At 37.4% G+C, this 21,877-nt stretch overlaps 3 protein-coding genes across 5 annotated transcripts in view; 2 read left to right on the top strand and 1 right to left on the bottom strand.

Annotated features, from left to right (window-relative positions):
* Nucleotides 1-4,263: 4,263 nt before the first annotated feature.
* Nucleotides 4,264-7,143, top strand: LOC107708470 (protein O-mannose kinase-like). Of its 2 annotated transcripts, none has more exons than XM_016512718.1 (3): nt 4,264-4,439; nt 4,797-5,086; nt 6,239-7,143. In XM_016512718.1, exons 2-3 carry the CDS (start codon nt 4,811-4,813, stop codon nt 7,004-7,006), a joined length of 1,044 nt encoding a protein of 347 aa, XP_016368204.1. In that variant the 5' UTR covers nt 4,264-4,439; nt 4,797-4,810; the 3' UTR covers nt 7,007-7,143. The 2 variants fall into 2 exon arrangements, with proteins under 2 accessions (XP_016368204.1, XP_016368203.1); XM_016512717.1 differs by having other exon boundaries at nt 4,264-4,490.
* A 1,774-nt stretch (nt 7,144-8,917) lies between these two features.
* Nucleotides 8,918-15,944, top strand: LOC107708468 (DDB1- and CUL4-associated factor 10). 2 transcript variants are annotated; one of them, XM_016512716.1, is made up of 7 exons: nt 8,918-9,555; nt 10,450-10,563; nt 10,878-11,075; nt 11,658-11,860; nt 13,809-13,880; nt 14,059-14,204; nt 14,283-15,944. In XM_016512716.1, the coding sequence occupies exons 1-7, from the start codon at nt 9,176-9,178 to the stop codon at nt 14,652-14,654; spliced, it is 1,485 nt and encodes a 494-aa protein (XP_016368202.1). In that variant the 5' UTR covers nt 8,918-9,175; the 3' UTR covers nt 14,655-15,944. The 2 variants fall into 2 exon arrangements, with proteins under 2 accessions (XP_016368202.1, XP_016368201.1); XM_016512715.1 differs by having other exon boundaries at nt 13,806-13,880; nt 14,283-15,943.
* Nucleotides 15,945-16,390: 446 nt separating this feature from the next.
* Nucleotides 16,391-21,877, bottom strand: part of cpxm1a (carboxypeptidase X (M14 family), member 1a) — a 14,402-nt gene continuing 8,915 nt past the window's right edge. The window contains exons 8-13 of the mRNA XM_016512714.1: nt 21,318-21,514; nt 20,938-21,117; nt 19,194-19,488; nt 18,088-18,227; nt 17,898-18,000; nt 16,391-17,513 (exon numbers count right to left, since the gene is read on the bottom strand). Coding sequence (XP_016368200.1) covers nt 17,203-17,513; nt 17,898-18,000; nt 18,088-18,227; nt 19,194-19,488; nt 20,938-21,117; nt 21,318-21,514 — 1,226 coding nt within the window. The 3' untranslated portion in view covers nt 16,391-17,202. The remainder of the gene's footprint in view (nt 17,514-17,897; nt 18,001-18,087; nt 18,228-19,193; nt 19,489-20,937; nt 21,118-21,317; nt 21,515-21,877) is intronic.

The raw sequence follows: 21,877 nt of genomic DNA, 5'->3' as shown, positions 1-21,877 counted from the left end.
TAGCAAACATCTAGAACATCTAACTGACCAACCCATTTACGTTTTTTAAACAAGACTTTAAGACAAGCCAGCATAAATTGGTCTTTCAAACTTTTCAATCTAGTTATTACAGTTTTTCTTACAGGTTTTTGCAACTGCTTACACACATTTTCAAAACGTTGCCTCTTTCTTTCAAAACTTTACACACAAATCCAAGAACACACACACAATGCAAAATGCCTCACATCTCTTGCAAAATGAAGCACTGCATTCAAAATATCTTTTCACAACTGTATTAAACATCAATAAATGTATTAATTATATTGCTCTATATCGTACACTATATCGAGAATTAGTGTATGGTTTTGGAGATTTGGTGTGTGCGTCTGCTGTTTCGAGTGTCAGCTTTCAGAAACTGTGACAAGTAAAGATTTTGTGTGTAAGCAGTTGAAAAAGACTGTAAATGCTTACACAATTCAAATACACATGACTTTCCTGCCCAGTGAACACTGAGATCAATAACACCGTAACAAAAACTCTTACTAGGATTCAGGAATTATTTTTGCAGCTCAATGTCTATTACAGTATACAGTACATCAATTAAATTACAGGAACAGATGTATAATTCAACAATGAACTTTTGGGAAAAAATCATTTTAATTTGACTACTGTAAAGTAATCTTGCAGTAGATGAAAAGCACTAGAAAAGTTCAAATACCAAAGAATTGTATGAACTTGGCTTGCACCACAATACAGTATAGTAAAAAATAAAATAAAAAAAGATAATTTAGCATCCTCTGCACATTTAGCCAAATTTCATTACAGTATACAGTATGGATGCACCGATACCACTTTTTCCAGTACTCGCCCGATACCGATACTTTTATTTTTGGTACTTGCCGATACCGAGTACCGATACCCATATTTTTATTGCATTTGTAAATTTTTTAACTAATTACAGTGAAAGCAATAGCCTACATCTAATGCAAATATTTAAATGGTTTTAAAGGCGACATACATGGGCACAACATAGGCTATGTATCAGGCATTTTAAGGCGACGTACATTGAGACGACGTATGTATCAGGCATCTTGTGAGGTGACGTACATAGATACGACGTATGTATCAGGCGTCTTGTGAGGTGAATACAGTACTATAGCAGTTTCTTGGTCTCCTGACACAAGACTAGCTATATCTCTAGGCAGTCATACAATTTGACAGTCACACGCTTGAAGGTGTACAACAGCTGTCCAAACTCGGTCCTGGAGGGCCGGTGTCCTGCAGAGTTTAGCTCCAACTTGCCTCAACACACCTGACTGGAAGTTTCTATGCCTAGTAAGAGCTTGATTAGCTGGTTCAGGTGTGTTTAATTAACAGGGGCGCCCACACCTGCTCCTGGAGGGTCACTGTCCTGCAGATTTAGCTACAACCCTAATTAAACACACCTGAACCAAAGTAATCAAGGTCTTCAGACTCACTAGAAACTTTGAGGTGAGTGTGTTAGAGCAGGTTGGAGCTAAACTCTGCAGGATACCGGCCCTCCAGGACCGAGTTTGGACAGCCCTGGTGTACAACATGTGCTACAGTTTACTGTACATGTAGAATAGTGAAATTTCCATTATCTAATGTACTGGTACTGTACTGTAATTAAACTGTATGTGTAAGTATAAAACCCCAGATGATTGGCTCAGCGCTCTCCTCTCTCCGTTAATAGGATGCAGAGATTCTGATTGGTGTGTCATCAGTTTTGCTATCTAATGTTTAACTTACTCATTGTTAAGTGTTTTGGGAAACGTGTCTTTGTTTTGAAAACTGAATTAATGGTTTGGGGGGAAAAGTGCCAACTAAAATCAGTTATATTAACAATCGAGAAAACTGCAATACGATTAGATTCTTACCTAACTCTGCTATTAGTTTCCGTGATCGGCATCTTCTTACTGATTTTGTCACGGCTTATATTCATGATGAAAGTGGAGCGAGCGGTCGGAGAATCGGAGGAGCGAGCGGTCGGAGAACCGGATCACCAAACAATTAGACATATCCGGACGGGATTAGATTTCTCAGAGGACTTCTGAGTTACCTGAAAAGCAGTAATTATCTGATTCACGAACAAATGTAAAAACAATTAGTGAACTGGGCCGCGCTGCACGCTGCGTGCGCGTGCAACCATCCTGCAGTTTATTAAAAGACGTGTTTTTTTTTTGCCATTATTTTGCGTTACTCTGTCATGGCCGCGGCTGAAAGTAGCACATGAAACACTGCTTACATTTATATTTGCAGCTCCAGATATTTAGCATGCCAAATATTTCGCGGGCGTCGGCGACGCGTCGGTGATTCCCTCAGATCGCGTCTTTGATCATTCACACTGCGTGATTGTCACTCGTGTGAACGAGCACCGATTTGCCTCCGATGTCGGGCATTTGTCGGCGATTTCGCAAAACCTGTCGGCGAGTGAAAAATCGGGCTAAAATCGTGCAGTGTGAACTCGGCATTAGGGTGGCAAGTTGCCACCCCGTGCCACCTGGTAAATCTGCCCCTGAGTAGATGGGGAACCAAATGCTCCCCCATGATATTTTGTAAACTGTGTTTATGACAAAGAACTACACAGATGCAGATATTATAACAATCTATCGATAAACACACACCTTGTCCTCTGTTTCTCGCTCTGCGCCGCTGCGGTCTGTGGATTGAAAAAGAACGCGCTGAAAGACGGGGAGGAGTCGATCGAAGTCTGCTGCCGTTTTCAGATGAAATTTAAAGGGAACTGAGGCGATCACGAATTCGTGTAACGTACAGTTTATGGAGCTAATCGCTAATCGCTATAGCCCCCCTAAAAATGGCCTAGCGACAAACGATGCCACATATTTTATGTACTGTAGCCACAAAAAGTATTTGGACACTATAAATGTCAAGCTTAAAAATATCTGAATTTCACTGTAATAGACACAAAATATTAAACCAAGTAGCACCTGCAAATAAATAATTCTAGAGCTTTTCTGAGAATTAACTTCAACTTCTTAGCCACTTTTTAACCACTTACATTATATATATATATATATAATTTTTTTTTCAACTTTCAAAGTCAGTTCAAGTTCACACAAGCGACCAAGCAGAATATTCATGGTGTAGTTCATGATATTAACATGTCCATATTTCTGACAATCAGAAAGTGTCCAAGTGTCCATTTTGATTAATGTATTAATTCATATTCTGAAACCTACACATTTCATTATGTGAAATGTTTTGAATACGAAATGCTATATTTCCTTAAAATAAATGCCCTATATTTCTATATTTTGTTATACAATGCAAAGACATTTATACATGTTTGAATGCAGCTTAAGCATCCACTGTATATACAGTGACCCCAAAAAGTATTTGGACATTTAATGTATATTATACATACACTGTTTGAACCTTATCATGTTTTTTTTTTTTTTTACAGTAACACATATTCTTAGAATATTTCATCTATGTAATCCATTAAACTCTGTTTGACCTAAAGATGTCAAACCAAATGAAAAATATTCATTCAAAATATTACTAATTATTCCCATTATTCATTCCTTTAACTCTTTCCCCGCCAGCATTTTTGAAAAAAAGTTGCCAGCCACCGCCAGCGATTTTGATGATTTTCACAAAAATTTGATGGCCTCCAGTATATTTTGCTGTACGAATATTTGAATATGCAATACACCAAAATAAAGATAAGAGCCTCTACTTTTAAACAAACAAACAAAAAAAATCCGTTTTATTCTAGTTTAAAGCTTTTTTTTTATCAACACTTGAATATAGGTAGGTTTCATAAAAAATTAATAATTTTGAGCAAAAAGGTGAGAAAATCACATTTTTATCAAAAACTACATCTGAATAATATTCAGTAGATTATCAAAGCATAAATCCAGTAAATCGCTTCCATCAACACCTCCAAAGCTTGCACAGACATATACCACGTCCTGGATCAACATTTCACTCTGTAACATTATGCCGTTTTCATTTATATGCTGTCTATTGCTGATGATCGCATTATTTTTCATATGCATCTGTTTACATAAGAGATCGCTAGTTCCTCCGTCCTTTTCACGTGTGTTTTTGTTCGGGAGGTTTTGTACTCGTTCAGAAGATGTGTAATAGCGCCCCGAGTGTATAACAGTGAAAGAAAACACGAAAAGCCGTAAAAACTGAGAAGGAGGAGATAACTCGCCAATGGCGAGTGCAATGTTACACTGTGATGGCGCTAGAGGGCGATGTATCTTCCGGATACAGTGCGCTTCTCTTAATAACTTCATAGAGCGAGACAATCCGGAACAACAACATTGAGGAATCTGACGGCTTGGAACATGAACCACCAAATTATTAAACGCTTGCGCAACAGAAATGAATTGTTTTGACGTCGTATGAACTGGAGGACATTAGTGTCTGCGGCTAGTGAACCAGTATAATTATACTAATGCAAACTGGTGTGTTAAAGGCATATAGTAAAATCATATTAGACACAACCTCTGGGCAAAATAAGTCTCTTTTGTATTACCATTCTGTTTTCAGTACTTAAATCAAATGAAATCTGTTTAAAAACGCAGTGAGCAGTTTTGACAAAATGTATTACAACAGTTGACACTCCAATAAGGCACTTAAATGCTCCCCAAATTCGAAATTCCTCAAATAGAAAGCTTTTTAAAAGTCTTTATGGATGCCATCTGTTGTGAGTGATATGCTACCGATTATAACCCAGATCTCTTATATCTGATAATCTGACTGCTGTTCTCATTTCCCTCGTGATATTTGTCTGAAATCTCTTCATGTGTTCTGATAAACAGGTTAAGATGTCATTATGGGTGGCACTGCTGTCTGTGGCACCTTTGGGACGAGGTGTGGACTGCCTGCGGTCTTGCTTTGTCTGGCAGCTCTCCTCTGCGCCAATCTGCTGCTGTATTTCTACCTAGATGCCCTGTATCAGGACACTAACCCTCTCTCAGCACACACGCAGTGCCCGCTTCGCCACTTTAAAGTGGGCACCAGGACCACCTGTACCCCTTGGCTTCAGTGCCCCGAAATTCGTGCTGAGGTCCGTCGTGTGAAGCTCATCGGACAAGGAGCTGTGAAGAAGGTGAGTTTAGCTGCAACAAATGATTATTTTAATAAACAATTCATCTGTCCATTAATTTCTTTATTAATCATTTAAACAAATGGGAAACTATACAAAAAATATAAATTTAATGTAAAAAACAAAAACATTTTAATCCGTTGTTTACAAAATTCTTATTCCACATCCTGCCCAGTATTGTCCTCCAAACAATGTGCAGTTTGAAGGCAATGAAAACAATTATAGTGAATGCATCAATGTAGGCTTTGTGCAGTTAAACTGCAAACTTGGCAACCGTGAGCACATGCATCTGTCACCGCACATGACAGGGCAAATCGCCATAGACTAAATGCTTTTGTTTGAATCGTTTAATATGATGCTTTCTCATGTTTAGGATAACATGGGTCGTGCACTTTTCCTGCAGCAGCTCACTCTGCATCCACCGCTGTTTTTCAGTTGCTTTCTGTCTGTTTTTCCATTGCCGTTTGGATTATTGCATAAAATAAGCGATTTGAGCAACAAAAGTTAGTGGTTCTTACATGTTTTGTTCATCATGATAACATTTTAACACAGCATTTATGAATTTTGAAACCTACATATAAAGTAGTAAAATAGTAAAAAGGTAAATGTAGGCTATAAACAATCTACACCACGGTCATATGACTTCAACATCGCCATCACTACGGTTCCAAAAACTCTTTTAGTCTTTATTCAAAAAATATTTAACCTGAAAGATTAAGTTCAAATAGTTTGCAAGGGCGTGATTATGAACACAAGGCGAAAGTGGACTAATGAGTAGATGAGTTTTCCTGTTCACTGTGATGACTTTAATGTCCCTGACAACCTTTGTAGTTCTTTATAAAGACAAGTAAAAGTAAAAAAAAAAACACGATTTTGTTATGTTGTAGAATAAAACGTGAAAATATTTTGAGCTTGTGTTAACCACAGACCCTATTTCAGACATTTAACCAAAAAACCCATTGAATTCAGGATGATGGAACCTGAAGTGCTAAAATGCGTTTCTGGGTTTTAGCCTACAAAAATACATAATCTCTGCAGTGCTCTATAGAAATGCGTTATTCACCATTGGAAAGTGACTGTGAATGTTCATTTTTGGGTGAACTATTCCTTTAATACATCCTCAGAGATGCGTGATTGCATGATTGTGTTTTCTAGGTTTATCTGTCAGAGTGGCGGGGTCAGAAGGTGGCGCTCTCCGTCTTGTCATCAGAGCAGTATACAGATGATTTCCTGCACGGACTGACAATGCTACGTGCCTTGCAGAGCGCCCACGTCGTGACGCTTGTAGGGGCGTGTGAAGAGGATGGTGTGTTTGTTACGGAGTATCACCCACTGGGATCAGCACTGACGCTTGATGCCACTCTCACGCAAGACCGATATCACTGGCGAAACTCTTGGCATACTCGACTACAGCTGGCTATAGACTACGTCGCCTTTCTGGCGTACCTGCACAGCAGTCCGGTGGGCATCCGTGTCATGTGTGACTCCAACGACCTGCACAAAACTCTCAGCCAGTTTCTGCTCACATCTGACATGCGTCTGTTGGCCAGCGACTTGGATGCGCTGCCTGAGGTGGAGAGGGGACGTCAAGGGGTGAAGTGCGGTCACCATGAGCTCACCGGGGACTTCGCTGCTCCAGAGCAGTTGTGGCCTTACGGCGAGGATGTGCAGTTCTCAGATGAAGCCATGCCTGGTTACGATGAAAAGACAGACATCTGGAAGATTCCAGATGTGACACGTTTCCTGTTGGGGAGTGTCCTGGGAAGTGATGTCATCCATTTCCACTTGTTTCAGATCTACACTGAATGCAAGAGGAATGAGCCTCACATGCGGCCGACGGCGCTTGAGGTCCTCAGTGTGTATCGCTCTGTCTACGACAGCATGATAGAGAGTCAATCACAGAGAGTTAGAGATATGTTGTAGAGCGTAATGGTCATTAAAGGGGTAGTTCAACCAAAAACCTGTATGTCTTACTTTCTTTTGTAGAACTTTAAAGAAGATATTTTGAGAAATGTTCCTTATAATGGAAGCCAGTGGTCACCAAAACTGTTTGATCACCAAGTTTCTTCTAAATATCTTCTTTTGTGTTCCACAGAATAAGTCATACAGGTTTGAAATAAATGATAGAATTTTTAGGCGGACTGTACGTTTAAGTTTAAAAGATACCATTGCAGTGCAGTGGGTTTTGTCATATTACATTGAAGAATATGCAGCAAATTTATGACAGCAACATCCAGCATCTCAGGGTTTCAGACATTTTGCAATACCTCATAAAAGTTATTTTAAGTTAACTGAATAGAACTTACCTTACTGATGCCATGATTAATTGTGTGGAGTAAGCTTGGATTTAATTTTAATTTTAATAAGATATCATTATAAACACAGGACCTGCTTTTTGTTCTCTCTCAGTATTTGGAAGCCTTTAATAAATCATTTTCTGAACAAACTGTGATAGTGTTGTCAATATTGTATGATAGGTGCTTTCGAAACGGTGCTTCATGAAGCTTTGAAACATTTACTTATCTTTTTGTTTTCGAAACGTTCCAAAATTCCGATGTTTCGCCGCTAGATGGCGTTGATCTAGTGAACCCATGAACTAGTGCCTAATGGCTTGATCTCGAGTCATCGTAATGTACAGAGCCAGGTCTAGGCATGGACAGGGAACGTAGGCAAAGACAGTGGAAATATTTTAATGTATTCATTCATTCATTCATTCATTCAACGATTTGTGCATTAAAAGCAATCTGAGCTCTACAGAAAATCATGAAGTTAATGTTTACAATATCTTAATGTCTTCATGCCTTACATGCATAGTGATAATAGTTTACATTTTGCGATGAAGATTACACTTACAATCGAGATTACATATTTGCAATTAGTTCGTAAAAGGTTGGTTACACCGATTTGACCAGCAGGTGCCGTCGATTTTGAAAAGCTTCGTTTCTCCCATCACAAGTTGTCAGTAATGTGAAGGACTTTGTGTGATATAGAAAATTGTAACAAGCGCTTCTTAAATAAAAGTTCAAAGCATAAAATGAACATGAACATAATATTTTTTTTTTAAATGCAAGGATAAAAAAAGTGCTATATAATATTAGGGCAGTTACATACATTTGAAAAGCTTTAGATTTGTTTATTGTTTTTATAAGCTTCTTATTTTGTGATCTCAGAAAGGGTTTCAAAATATATTTTAAGATCAGTGTTACAAAAGGTAATATATCATGGTTTCTTTTGAATTATTTTTGACTTACGAATATAAAACTTTGCTAAAATAATTAAATTAACAGATTAATAATGTAATTTCGTTTTTCAGAAAAATATGGGTTTTGAAAACGAAGTAAAATATCACGAGGTTTTAAATTAAGGGCTTTGTTTACTTTTTTTTGTTGTTATGTCTATTTTAAAGTCAACCCAAAATGAAAATGAAAAAGGGCAATAGAAAAATAAATGTTCAATATCTTCAACTGATATGTTACAAAAGGTACATTTATCACAAACACTATGAATATACTGTATCTGCTAACAGCTGCATTTACAGGATTCTGTGAATAATTTTGTAAAGTACTTCTTTTACTTTATTAGAAATAACATATTTGTATGGTAATATCCAAATGCTATGCCAAGATTAAGCCATTTTGATTTACATGGAGGATTGGATCCAATATTAAAGGAGTTTCTTATAAAACTGTTATTAAAAACGTTTGTCAAAAAAGTAGAGACCATTTTTAAAAAGTTGGGGATTTTGTAGGATCAAAGCTGTCTTACTAGCGCAGTTAGGTTTTAATTTATGCAGAGAAGGAACCGGAAATACGAAGTTTCTTATTAGTACTTCACACTCCAGTCCAGTTGGTGGCGGTAAATGCACCAGAAGTTGGTTTGCCATCCGCCATAAAACGTTATTAGAAGAAGAACCGGAAATACGTAGCCTGTTGTATCCGCACACATCCGCAGCACTCTTGTGTTTGTATTAATGGATCTTTAAGCGGTTTCAGCACAGATTGCAAGACGGCCTGGCTCGCAGGTCCAGTGCCTGTCCGCCCACTGCAGGAGGGTGAGTCTCAGGACGGAGCCGCTGGCAACATTCGTGCAACAATGAGCTCGGGACAGCCGAGCGACAACGAGGAGCCGCGCGCTGCGGAGGAGAACGACGACAGTGATGAAGACAAGGACTCCACGAGACCATCATCGCCCCGGGCGGGCCGCAAGAGTGCCGGGACGCAGGGCAGCTCGAGGCTCGAGTCGGCCGCGGACGGAGGGACAGGCTCGGGGTGCAGGGTCTCGCGCGCCAGCGACTCTCTATTCTCGTGGATATACAGGAGGACAGTCGGCAGGGGGCCGTTCGTAGACCCCGCGCGGGATCATTTCCGTAACATGACACGGCTTTATTCATCCATGAGCCCGGCTACGGATTCGGTGAACCTCAGTACACAAACCCACGGGGCTGTCTTCAACTTGGAGTACTCGCCGGACGGGTAAGCGCTGCTCAGTGTTGCCCTTGTCACGAGTCCCGTTGCTCAGTTCATTTATGAGTGTCTCTTCAGTCATGTGCACTTTTGACTGCTTAACATTAAACAAAATAAGCTTTTTTTCCAAATATTTTCTTCGTTAAAATATTGTATGTACTGAAACATATGAACGTTAAATGAAACACTTGCTGATATTGTGTAATGTATAAAGATGAAAAAGAAATGACCGTTTCTGAATAAATACATTTAGAATTTCTTATTATGATTGACTAGGTAATGACAACTACTTTAAAGTCACGGGAAAAAACAACAACCTAAAATTAATTCTCCAATTTGAAAAAAGTTCAGATTTGAAAAAATAAATAAATAATTTATAAAAACAGTTCAGATCTCTAAACAATTAGTTTTTGTTCACACCAGGTTTTAATTTCTTTTTTTTCTTTTTTTTTTGCACATGTGTGCAAAAGAGTAAGTACAATTCACACAATAAGTGAACATGGCTTGCTGATTAAAACTGATAAGCTGATCAATGAAATTGTCATACTCTTAACATAGTGATGGTTATGTCATAACCATCACATGCAAAATTATCCATTCTTTTAATAAAATGTCATACATGCATGTATATTCCATAAATATTTGTGACATGGAATGTGTGTGATGTCTGTGAAATTGGCAAGTGTGTACTATAGTATTGACATTTCCCAGTAAACTTTTACCTGCTGTTGAAATCTGTTGCAGTGCATGCAATAAGCGTTTATAACGCTATCTGTTTTTTTATTTTAATTTTTTTAGTCTATAACTTCTTTTAAGTGAAAACTTTTTTATAATAGGATAACGTGTACCATATAGAAAAGTTCTGACCTAATTGACAAACACCTGTATATTGCTTTTTTCTAGGTCAGTTTTGACAGTTGCTTGTGAGCAGACAGAAGTGCTTTTGTTTGACCCCGTTTCCTCCAGACATATCAAAACACTGGTGGAGGCTCATGAAGACTGTGTAAACAATATAAGGTATGTGCAATGTGCACACAGTATATAATCGATTGGAGTGTGCAGGAACCTCAGTTGCATGAGCGAAATCTTTTCTATAACAGTCTTTTATGTAAGAGCTAATTCATAGTAGTAGGAACTAATTCAAAACAATTTGCATGTTGAACACTAGGATTTGCGTACTGTACTATTTGGATGACTTAGTTGCTTCTGTGATCCTTTTGTTTTTCCATTCTTACACACGAATACTGTCTGGCACATTCATAAAGTTAATACAGATGACCACTGTGTCATCTAAGTGTGAGGTTGGTTGGCTGATGTTGGGTACTATTCAGGTTTCTCGACAACCGGCTGTTTGCGACCTGCTCCGATGACACCACCATTGCATTGTGGGATCTGCGTAAACTCAACTCGAAGGTGTGCTCATTACATGGCCACGCCAGCTGGGTCAAGAACATAGAGTATGATACACACACTCGCCTGCTGGTGACGTCAGGATTTGACGGAAATGTCATCACATGGGACACCAACAGGTACGTTTTGTGGTTTGGAGGTGTGGGTTTCCTAGCTGTAGCATTACATCACTTTTCTCACCAATGGATCCTCTGCAGTGAATGGGTGCCGTTAGAATGAGAGTCCAAACAGCTGATAAAAACATCACAATAATCCACAAATAATTGTCTATATTATGTTTAGAGGACTCATTGTAACCAGAACCAACAGTTTAAAGTTAAAAACATCTTGATGTATTTGTTTCTTACAAACATGCAACTTTTCACTTCACAAGACTTTACTTGATGGACTGGAGTCGTGTCGGTTATTTGTGGATTATTGTGATGTTTTTATCAGCTGTTTGGACTCTCATTCTGACGGCACCCATTCACTGCAGAGGATCCATTGGTGAGCAAGTGATGTAATGCTAAGTTTTTCCAAATCTGTTTCGATGAAGAAACAAGCTCACGTACATCTTGGATGACCTGAGGGTAAGTTCATTTTTAGAAAATGTTCAGCAAATTTTGATTTTTCGTCAATTATTCCTTTAAGATTGCATATTTAAGTGGTTGTGTGCAACTGTGTGTCATTGTACTTTCATTGTGCTGTCATTGTTTGTTTAGGTTCACAGAAGAAGGCTGTCCACACAAGAAGTTTTTCCACACACGCTATCTAATGCGGATGCGTCTGACTCCAGACTGCAGTAAGATGTTGATCTCCACCTCCTCTGGTTACCTGCTCATCTTACATGACCTTGACCTCACCCAGAGCCTTGAGGTTGGGAGCTACCGCATCCTACGGGCCCGAAGAGCTCCTCTCAGCACAGGTACATACATAAAGCGTAAACAAATAAGATCTAAGAGTCTGAAATGAGGAATACTAAGGTCTGAAATGAGGAGATATGGAGGCGGCATGGAAATGGATTAGTATTCAAAGGGTGATATTTGCTATAGGTAGGATAGGGCAACATTCAAAATTTAAGAATGGTGTTTCTTTCAGTTCATGAGTTGGAATTTGAACTGAATTTTAAATGATATTTACTGTACTGCAAAGTAGGGCTGAACGATTAATTGCATTTGCGATAATATCGCGATATGAAAAAATTCGATTTTTCAATCGCAGAGGCTGCGATTACACGGTCACGTGACACGCAAGAGTAAAGAGGTGTGTTCGACTTGAAGATCAGATCGGTGTATGACATCAAAGTACGGCGAGCGCCTGAAACCCACAAAAAATAAATAAATAACAGAGCACAGAGAGAGAATAATAATAAGTTATTCTCTCTATGCTATTTTTCAATGTTTCAAGTGATGCAGGTGTTTTTTTCCCTGTAGGTTTTTTAAATTAAAAAAACATAAATTTTTCATAATGTTTAGTGAAATTATTTGGTAGCCTGAGGGGGGCGCAACCAAAAAAGTTTGAGAACCACTGATCTAAAGTTAACAGACAGTGTTTAAAAAGTGCAGTGCACATGTTTACATATGTTTATTACAGTGACTGTGAATTACCTAAAGCAGTGTGGTAAAGCAACAGATTTGTTTTTATATTTCTGCAATCTACTTTAGTTTGTGTGATTTGTTACTGACTTTCATATTAATGTTTACACCAGGTTTATTTGTCAGTGCTTTATGTTGTCATAATTATTACATGCTTACAAGGTTGGAAGTTCAACAAATCAGTCAATGTACTGTGATTGTAGTTGTTAAATAAAAATGTCATTCATATCAATTCATGCATCACCTAATTTCATCGTAACATATAGGCCTGGCCTACAGAAAAGAACATTTATGTTTAATCTATATAATATTGTGTTGGTCATACTATACAATGATTTATAGCTTGTCTTTGTTGAATAATACAGAACATAAAGAGCTTTAAAAAAAATAATTGAATATTAAATCGCAATCGCAATATTGGTAAAAAAAAATCGCAATTAGATTATTTTCCAAAATCGTTCAGCCCTACTGCAAAGTCACAGAGACAAGGGATTAATTAATTAATCCAACACCATTAATACAAAAAGTTTCATAGGTGTTTTAAGGTTTTAAGGAGTAAATTGGATCATTCTGGGTAATTAAATGTTTTTCCATTGGTCCATAAAATAAAAGTAAAGTTTATTAAATATGAAATGTATATAAATTGATTGTAAGCATTAATTATTTTTAACACAACGTACACTTACAATAAAAAAAAATATTTTTTTTGGTATGTTTTTGAAAGTCTCTTATGCTCACCAAGGCAGCATTTATTTGATCAAAGCAATATTTTGAAATGCAATTTATTCCTTTGATGGCAAAGCTGAATTTTCAGCATCATTACTCCTGTCTTCGGTATCACATGATCCTTCAGAAATCATTCTCATAAACTGATTAGCAGCTCAAACATTTATTAGTATGAATGCTGAAAAACGTTGTGCTGCTTAATGTTTTTGTGGAAACAGTGATACATTTTTTTCAGGATTTTGTGATCAAGTTCAAAAGAACAGTATTTATTTGAAATAGAAACTAAAATGTTATGCTTGTCTTTACTGTCACTTTTGATCAATTTAATGCATCCTTGTTCAATAAAATTATTAATTTCTTTAATATTTTTGAACAGGAGTGTATGTTGTATGTGTTTGTCTTGTTCATGGGTAATTCATAAAATATTAAGTAAAATTACTTTTAACAAAGTATTATTGAAAACTACTGGTTAATTATGTTGTGAATCCTGTCCCTATCATCATCATCATTCTCATCATTTTTAAGATTAAGTCTCTTCTTTTCTTTCAGAAGGTTCATCAGCAGGTTCCAGGTCGGGGGGATCCCGTCACACCATTGACAGCAAAACCCATCCACACAGAGAGGGTAAGACTGAATGATTTTAATATAGGTTATTTATGAAAGTTGTACGTACATTAGTAGTTTAGTCTTTTTATTGTGAACATTGGTTGTTTAGCAGTTTAGTTTTTTGATTGTGTACCTTTTGAACCTAATTCTGTTTTTATGAGTTTTTACTCCAGTGTTCACATTTTGTCTTCTGCAGGTCTGTCACCCAGAAACAGTCTTGAGGTTTTAACCCCAGAGATCCCTGGTGAGAGGGACCGTGGGAACTGCATCACCTCCTTGCAACTGCACCCTAAAGGCTGGGCCACATTGTTGCGCTGCTCCAGCAACATGGACGACCAGGAGGTCAGTGGTGTAACCTAAACCTAAAAAGTGTGTAACATGCAGAATGAATTTCAACAGTCTTGTTTCTGTCTTTCTCAGTGGACGTGTGTGTATGAGTTTCAAGAGGGAGCTCCACCTCGACCTCCGGTTTCTCCTCGCTGCTCTCTGCGTCTCACGCACTACATCGAGGAGGCTAACGTCGGCCGCGGCTACATCAAGGAGCTGTGCTTCAGTCCCGATGGCCGGCTCATCTGCTCTCCATATGGTTATGGCGTGCGCTTGCTGGCGTTCGATGAGCACTGCGCCGAGCTGGTGGACTGCATGCCTGTGCGGACGGCTCTGCTGCGGGAGATTCGCTCCATCTACTCTCACAGCGACGTGGTGCTCACCTCAAAGTTCTCACCCACTCATTGTCAGTTCGCAACGGGCTGCCTTAGTGGACGCGTAGCTCTGTATCAACCACACTTTTAACACATACAAATGCATTAGAATTTACACTGATCACTGAACTATATGGAAGAAGCTTCTGATTGGTCAGGTGGATAATGGGAGAACGAAACTACCTTAGAGTGTGTGTGTGTGTGTGTGTGTGTGTGTGTGTGTAAGGTCACACTGCATGTGAATGACCCTCTACATGTTTGTCATTTTTAGATGTAATTGTTCTTTATACTGTGTAAACTTAACAGTCTGTGTGAGAATAAAAGCAAACACGATGGAGGTTGAATGAGTCACGTGAGCGTTCGAGAATTATGGGATGTTTTTTGGTTGCTCATCCATGCAGCACTCCAGTAACTTAAGCCAGTCATTTTCATGTAACTGTAAGCAGTTCAAGCCGATGGCAATTTTTGCATTTTGCCAAACATTTTAGAATTTGCAGTGCCATATTCGTTTTCAGAAATTTTTTTTCTGGAAGTATGTCACTTTTTACTAATAGTTCATTTTTATTTTTGGACTGCTTATCTGTAACAACACTAAATGAGGTCTGATTTGTAGATTGTCAATGCAGTATGTACCATGTACGTGTGAGTATTGAGTATTGGGATGAATATTACTTCTGCCAATGATTGATTGAATGGACTGGGAATTTTGTAATGTTCTGTTTTTCATATGCTTCTGGCCTCTACATGGACAATCAGCAGTTATTAAATGTTCAGATGCTCACTATGCACATCGGTGGGAGCTTTGAACTCTGGACGTGAGGACAATAGGAGAAGGCAGTTCTGATGCAGGTTTAACTGTTGGATGAGTGTTTTATACAGATGAGTTTAACTTTCTTAAGATGAAAACGAGGACAAAATCTGAATGTTCAGCTTTTCTGGGACTAATATGAGTTGGTCATCCTTCTCCGTTATTCAAATAGTGACTGTTCTTGAACATGGAAATTTAAAATCAGAGTAACAGTGAAAGTTACCTTTATTCTCTTTTGATTCGCTCTATTCATGTTAACAATGCTAAGGATGCAGTGGTACAGGTATATTAAATAAAGAAACTTTTTCATATCTTCTGTTTGGCATGCTGTAAAAAAGAGCTGTTTTTAAGCAAAAATGAGAGTTGACTATAGACTGATGGAGTGCACTAAGTAAGCTTTGGCATCTGGTTCCCTTAAACAGATCATTAAGGATGGGCACGTCACTCGCTTTAGGTCAAGAGCTGGATTGGGAAAATGTCATTTTTGTAAAACTTGTATTCCATCAAACATGAAATCGAAAACACATGGAATTGATTAATTCCTTATAGCAGAGGGTTTCAGTCAGATAATATATACATTCATAGGTTTGGGGTCATTAAGATTTATTTTTTAAATAAGTCTCTTATGTTCACATAGCTGCAATTATTTGATCAGTAATACAGTAAAAGCAGCAATGTGAATTTTGTGAAATATTGCAATTTAAAATAACGTTTTTCGTTTTGATATATTTTTTAAATGCCATTTATTAATGTAATGTCACAGCTCATGTGATGTTTCAGCAGTCATTACTCCACAGTCTTCAGTGTCACATGATCCACCAGAAATTATTCTAATGTTATTTCTTATTAATGTTGAATGTTGTGATGCTGAATATTTTGTTTGAGGAAACTGATACATTTTTCAAGATTCTTTGATGAACAGAAAGTTCAATAGAACAGCATTTATTGGAAATAGAAATCAGTAACACTATAAATGTCTTTACTGTCATTTATGACCAATTTACTGCATCCTTGCTGGTATGAAAGAATTAATTTCCTTAAAGAAAAAAACATACCCCAAACGTTTGAATGGTAGTAAAGGACAATGAACTGGGTTGCCCAGGAAGTGTGAAACCCACAAATCTACTGTTGTAGTATTCTGTTCTAAATTAAGTATGTAGAAGCTTAACATACTTTTTTTTTTTTTAAACAAATGCAAAAATCATGAATCCAGATATTCAGCTCAGGCACTGTTTTCCATTTCTTCTTAATGAACTGTCGAATTTCCATGTGTAATTAAAAGAAATGTCTTAATACTGGTACATAGTTGGTGGTTCATGAGGCATAACATAATGAATATGAATGTATTGTAGCATGTCTCAGCATTTTTCCTCCTCAAATTATCTTGCAGTGCTAACACCGCTGAGGAAACAGAGTTGCTTTCTGTAAAATCCTTTATTAGCTTTATTATAAAATCATCATCACATTCTGAGTGTAGAAACCAGCTACAATCTCAGTTTTGCTCATATATGAGGCATTCTTAGAAATCTCTGTTAGCGGTAAAAAAAAAAAACATTCAAATATTGAACAGCAGACCAGGGATAAGCTGTGTAATCACATTGTGTGAAACACAGTTGAAAAATTGAAAACCAGTAGCTTTAAATCCTCGACCGGACTCGACTGGCTTCTGGGAACTGTTGTCTCTTATCTCATTTTCAAAGATATGATGTTGTTAAAAAGTAGAAATGTGTTTTTAGGAATGTAGAGGAAGCTGTTCTGTCAGTTTACAGTCCAGAATCTCAATGTCTCTCAACCTGCGGCAGACCAGCTCATTATTTTATAAATGAGCTGCTCACTTCCGTTTAACTTTGTTAAGACGCTGCTGTTGTTCTCGACGGCGGTTGAGAATCTTGGTGCTAGCACGGAGTTTGCGCATTCGCATGGCTCGGATCCGTACCTGATTGTCCCGGGGAATTTTCCCACCACTGGCCAGGATCTGTTTAAGACGATCCTGTGAGGTCTTGGTGAGGGTGAAGTCACAGATGGTCGCGTGGGGCTCTGACCCTACAGAGCAGTGGCGGATGCGTGGGAAGTATCCTTCTGCCCACACCGTTATCTTGTACTCACCTGGATTCAACAAACGCCAGAAATCACCATCTACAGCTGCAAGCATGTGAAAGAAAGGAAAATAATATTATTTTCAGTATTAACAACATAATTGAATTGCTGTAATGCAGTTTTTTGGCATAGTGATTTCTAGAGGGATAAACACTCAGAATTGTGAGAAAAAAACTAATAAAGTAAAACTAATAAATACACCCCTCACGTTGTCACATGAAAAGATATAATAAAATATTTACAAAAATGTGAGGGGTGTACTCACTTCTGTGAGATACTGTATTTTTAGAAAAACTAATAAAAATCACAAAAACTCACAACAAACGAAAACATTAGCAAAAATCTAAATGTAAATAGCTTAAAATCGAACACAAAATATTAACAGAAACTATAATATATCAATGATACTAAAATAACGCTGAGGTATACCAGATCTTATGTCATGGCCCAGACCGTCCACCTTAATGACAGCATTTGCAATGCCAGCTCTAGTGTCCTTGTCCCTGATGACGCCCTTTATGCCTCTGTGCACCTGCAGAAGCCAGAGAGAGCAGATGAAAAGGGAAATGGGTTCCAGCAGGATCATGTTCTGTGCAGGACAGAGGGAAAGTGAACTGACCTGCTCCATGTACAGCAGGAGAGACTCTTTATTGTTCTCCCACTCGATAGGAAGCTCACTGGCATGTGGGAACTTATCACAGGACAATTCTACAGTTATTTCGAAACAATTCGCGTGGAGGTAACTAAAGTCATTCATACCTATAAAGCAAAAATAAAATATAAGAAACAGAATATAAGACATTAAAATTCATCAAGTACATAAAGCCTTTCATATAAGACGCATGATTGCCAAATAAAAATAAAATGTAAAAGGGATTATCAGTGTATTAATTCAAAAATAAAATGCAAATAGATTAATCACTTTTTAAATTGATATTAAGTCATGTTTAAAAGTGTACCAAAACAAATAAAACACAATTTGGCAAATTAATGAAGAAATTAGCATTTGGCAACAGGAAAAATAAAAGTATTTGTGCAATAAAAATGATTTATCAATTTATTATTTAATATCATGTTAACTATATTTATTATAATTTTTAATACATTGACAATTTTTTTTTTTAAATTGGCACTCTTAGTCTTCAATATGGAGCAACTAATATCTAAATTATGGAGCCAGATCGGCCTCAAAAATAATACATTTATAAAACAAAATTCATAAATGCACAGCACAATTTACATTTACAAAATCCGATTCGTAAATTCAAAACAGATTCAACGATTCATAAATACATGTAACATCATTCATAAATGTGGATTGTTAATTAATTCAAGAACTTGATATATACATATTTGTGTAAACATTTTAAATTTATTTAGGTAAGATGCTTTTGTGTGAGCATTTGGGGAAATATTTATGCTTTTACTTCTGTATTTATGAATTGTGTTTTGAATTTACGAATCGGATTTTGTAAATGTAAATTGTGCTGTGCATTTATGAATTTTGTTTTATAAATGTATTATTTTTGAGGCCGATCTGGCTCCATACTAAATATCTACACTCTACATACTCGTGAATATGTTCTACAAGACTTTCATTGTGGACTTTTACATTTGAATATGCCTCTGTCATCTCTTTTAGGAAGCACTCAGTTGCAGTTTAATGAAGTTGTATAAATAGATGAAGTTACACACTAAATACATGCGTGTTTGATGTTTACTCACTCCCTGGTACAGTGTGCCAGTCCGCTCCATTGATGATGTTGTTGTGCTGCTGGAAGTCTTCAGAGTGACAGATCCTCCGCTCAGGGTTTGCCATCACCAGATTGGCGGATGCATAGACGGTGGCCAACCAACGGAAGAAATCGTTGTCTGCGGTGGGCGTGTCCTGGCGAGGGATCCAATCACGTGTACAGTCGAAAGGGTAGGTGACCACCAGCTCTCCCCCATGCAGATTAGCACTCAGTACAAACGGGATGTCCTGCATCCAGCTGATTACAGCACGCGTCTCTGGGGCAACCTTAAACATGAACGTGCAAAAAGAAATATATATATATATATATATATATATATATATTGTATATATATTATGTATCAGGGTTATTATAGTTAACTACATGGCTGTATTAGATCAAATGGGTGCTTCTACTAAATACTGAGCATTTTTCAGTTTTTCTTTTTTAATAAATCTGCAAAGATGTCAACAATTCTGTGTTTTTCTGTCAATATGGGGTGCTGTGTGTACATTAATGAGGAAAAAAAATTAACTTAAATGATTTTAGCAAATGGCTGCAATATAACAAAGAGTGAAAAATTTAAGGGGGTCTGAATACTTTCCGTACCCACTGTATATAGTAAACTAAAACCATAAAAATTCTGAATTCTGTTTACACTCTTTTTTTTTGAAAGTTTATATCTTGCAATTCAGCTTTTCTCTCAGAATTGCAGAAAAAAAGTAAGAATTGTCAGATATAAATTTAGAATTGCGAGAAAAAAAACAAAAACAAAAACTAACAAATTAATGTTAATAAAAACTATATAGACATTTTTTTTTAGAAAAAACAAATGTTGTTTAGCAAAACAACTCTGTATACTATACAAAAACAACTCAATTTTTTTGAAAACTATACAAAAACAACTGCTATCTCAGAATTTGAAACTAGACCCAGACCAAGATCCTAGACTAGACTAGACCCTAAACCAATGTCAGTCTGGCTCCTGTAGCCCCTCCCCCAAGCACAAAAGTGAAACATTGCCTATAATAATCTCATAATTCACAGAAAAGAATTCTACGTTTGTGTTCTTTTATTACGTTTCTTCATATTTGAGTTTGCTTCTATCATCTTTCTGGATGAAGTGTGAATTTCATTTCTAATCTGTTTTCTGCTCTTTCACTGCTGTGTGTTTTTCTGTCTGAGGCCCCGGCACAGGGAGCTTCAGCTGACAGGAAGTGCTCACATTCTTCAGATCTACTTGACCCTGATTCCCCTGTGCACAATGTGTCCTTATCTGTACAGCAAAGACTAACAGACTATTGAAAAGTTTAATGAATGCGACCCTTAAGTCTGACTTTCACTGTTCATCCAAATAAAACAAACAGTATGAGGGAACATAGAAACCTCTGAAAGAGCTCGAAGCTCTGCTGCTTTCATAGTCAAACAATATTCCTTTGCTTATCTAAAAAATGAACAATTTTGACTCTTCTGACAAACAATATAAGCTCTTTTTGAAAAATAATGAGACCACCCAAAGTGTTTTATAAGTACACATACTGTATTATAAGGAAGTGCCAAGTATGGAAGCTTGTTTCTGCCACGGGATAAAAAAAATTAATATTTTTTCTCGCAATTGTGAGTTTATATCTTGCAATTTTGACTTTTTTTTCTCAGAATTGTGAGATAAAAAGTCACAATTTTTTAAAGTGAAAAAAAGCTTCCATAGCCAAGCATGGATGACAGTTCTTACGTACTAATGCTTCGGTTGATGTGTAGTACTCTGGCATGGGAATGTAATGGTTGCTCACTCTCCTCTTGTCCATGGCCATCTCCTGAGCGTCCCACATGATATTGTTGAGGTCAGGGAAGTTATGGTTCATGTCAATGCCTTCAAAACTGTAGCGTCCCAGAGCCCAGCCAGAGAGTTCTGAACCCTGTTGAAACAAACAGATGCACAAACGCAAAGACTGGAGTACAAGACAGTGATCACACTATAGTTAGTTCTCTGGGATTGTAAATAGAATGTATAATCTTAATTATCTGTAATATTAATAAAAACGTCCACAATATTATTCATACTACCACCTATAACTTCTACATTCAAGTCAATGTTTTTCTTACATCAGTGTTTTACCTTCTCATAGGCTGCTTCATATCCGTCTGGGTTCATAGATGGCAGCAGGTGGATGCGTGTGTCCTTCACCAGCTGTATGACACGCTGATTGCCTCGGTTGTATTCACGACAGATGTACTGCATAAGATTTAGCAAAAGCTCCCGGCCTAAAACTTCATTCCCATGCATCCCAGCAACATAGCGAAACTCCGGCTCACCTATATGCAAACAGTGTTCATTTAAAGGGGTCATATGATGCGATTTCATTTTTTCCTTTCTCTTTGGAGTGTTACAAGCTCTTGGTGCATAAAGAAGATCTGTAAAGTTGCAAAGACTAAAGTCTCAAATCCAAAGAGATATTCTTTATAAAAGTTAAGAGTTAGCCACACCTAACTAAAAAGGCTCGTTCTAACACGCCCCCACATACCTACGTCACGATCTGGGAAGATTTGCATAACACCGCCCAAATGTTCACACAAAGAAAGAAGGAGTAACTTTTATTCTCGCTGTAATATTGAAAAGTGAAAAGTGAAAAAGTGAAAAGTGACGTGACATGTGGCCAAGTATGGTGACCCATACTC

The sequence above is a fragment of the Sinocyclocheilus rhinocerous genome, unplaced genomic scaffold (genome assembly GCF_001515625.1).
Source record: "Sinocyclocheilus rhinocerous isolate Xijiao unplaced genomic scaffold, SAMN03320098_v1.1 scaffold295, whole genome shotgun sequence".
Lineage (NCBI taxonomy): Eukaryota > Metazoa > Chordata > Actinopteri > Cypriniformes > Cyprinidae > Sinocyclocheilus > Sinocyclocheilus rhinocerous.
This window is presented reverse-complemented; position numbering and strand designations above follow the sequence as displayed.

Excerpts from the sequence above, each read along its gene's own strand:
- LOC107708470 (XM_016512718.1), top strand. The coding sequence starts at position 4,811 with ATGGGTGGCACTGCTGTCTGTGGCACCTTTGGGACGAGGTGTGGACTG. Across the intron at positions 5,087-6,238 it reads GACAAGGAGCTGTGAAGAAG|GTTTATCTGTCAGAGTGGCG; the intron begins GTGAGTTTAGCT and ends TGTGTTTTCTAG.
- LOC107708468 (XM_016512715.1), top strand. The coding sequence starts at position 9,176 with ATGAGCTCGGGACAGCCGAGCGACAACGAGGAGCCGCGCGCTGCGGAG. Across the intron at positions 9,556-10,449 it reads TTGGAGTACTCGCCGGACGG|GTCAGTTTTGACAGTTGCTT; the intron begins GTAAGCGCTGCT and ends GCTTTTTTCTAG. Across the intron at positions 13,881-14,058 it reads AACCCATCCACACAGAGAGG|GTCTGTCACCCAGAAACAGT; the intron begins GTAAGACTGAAT and ends TGTCTTCTGCAG.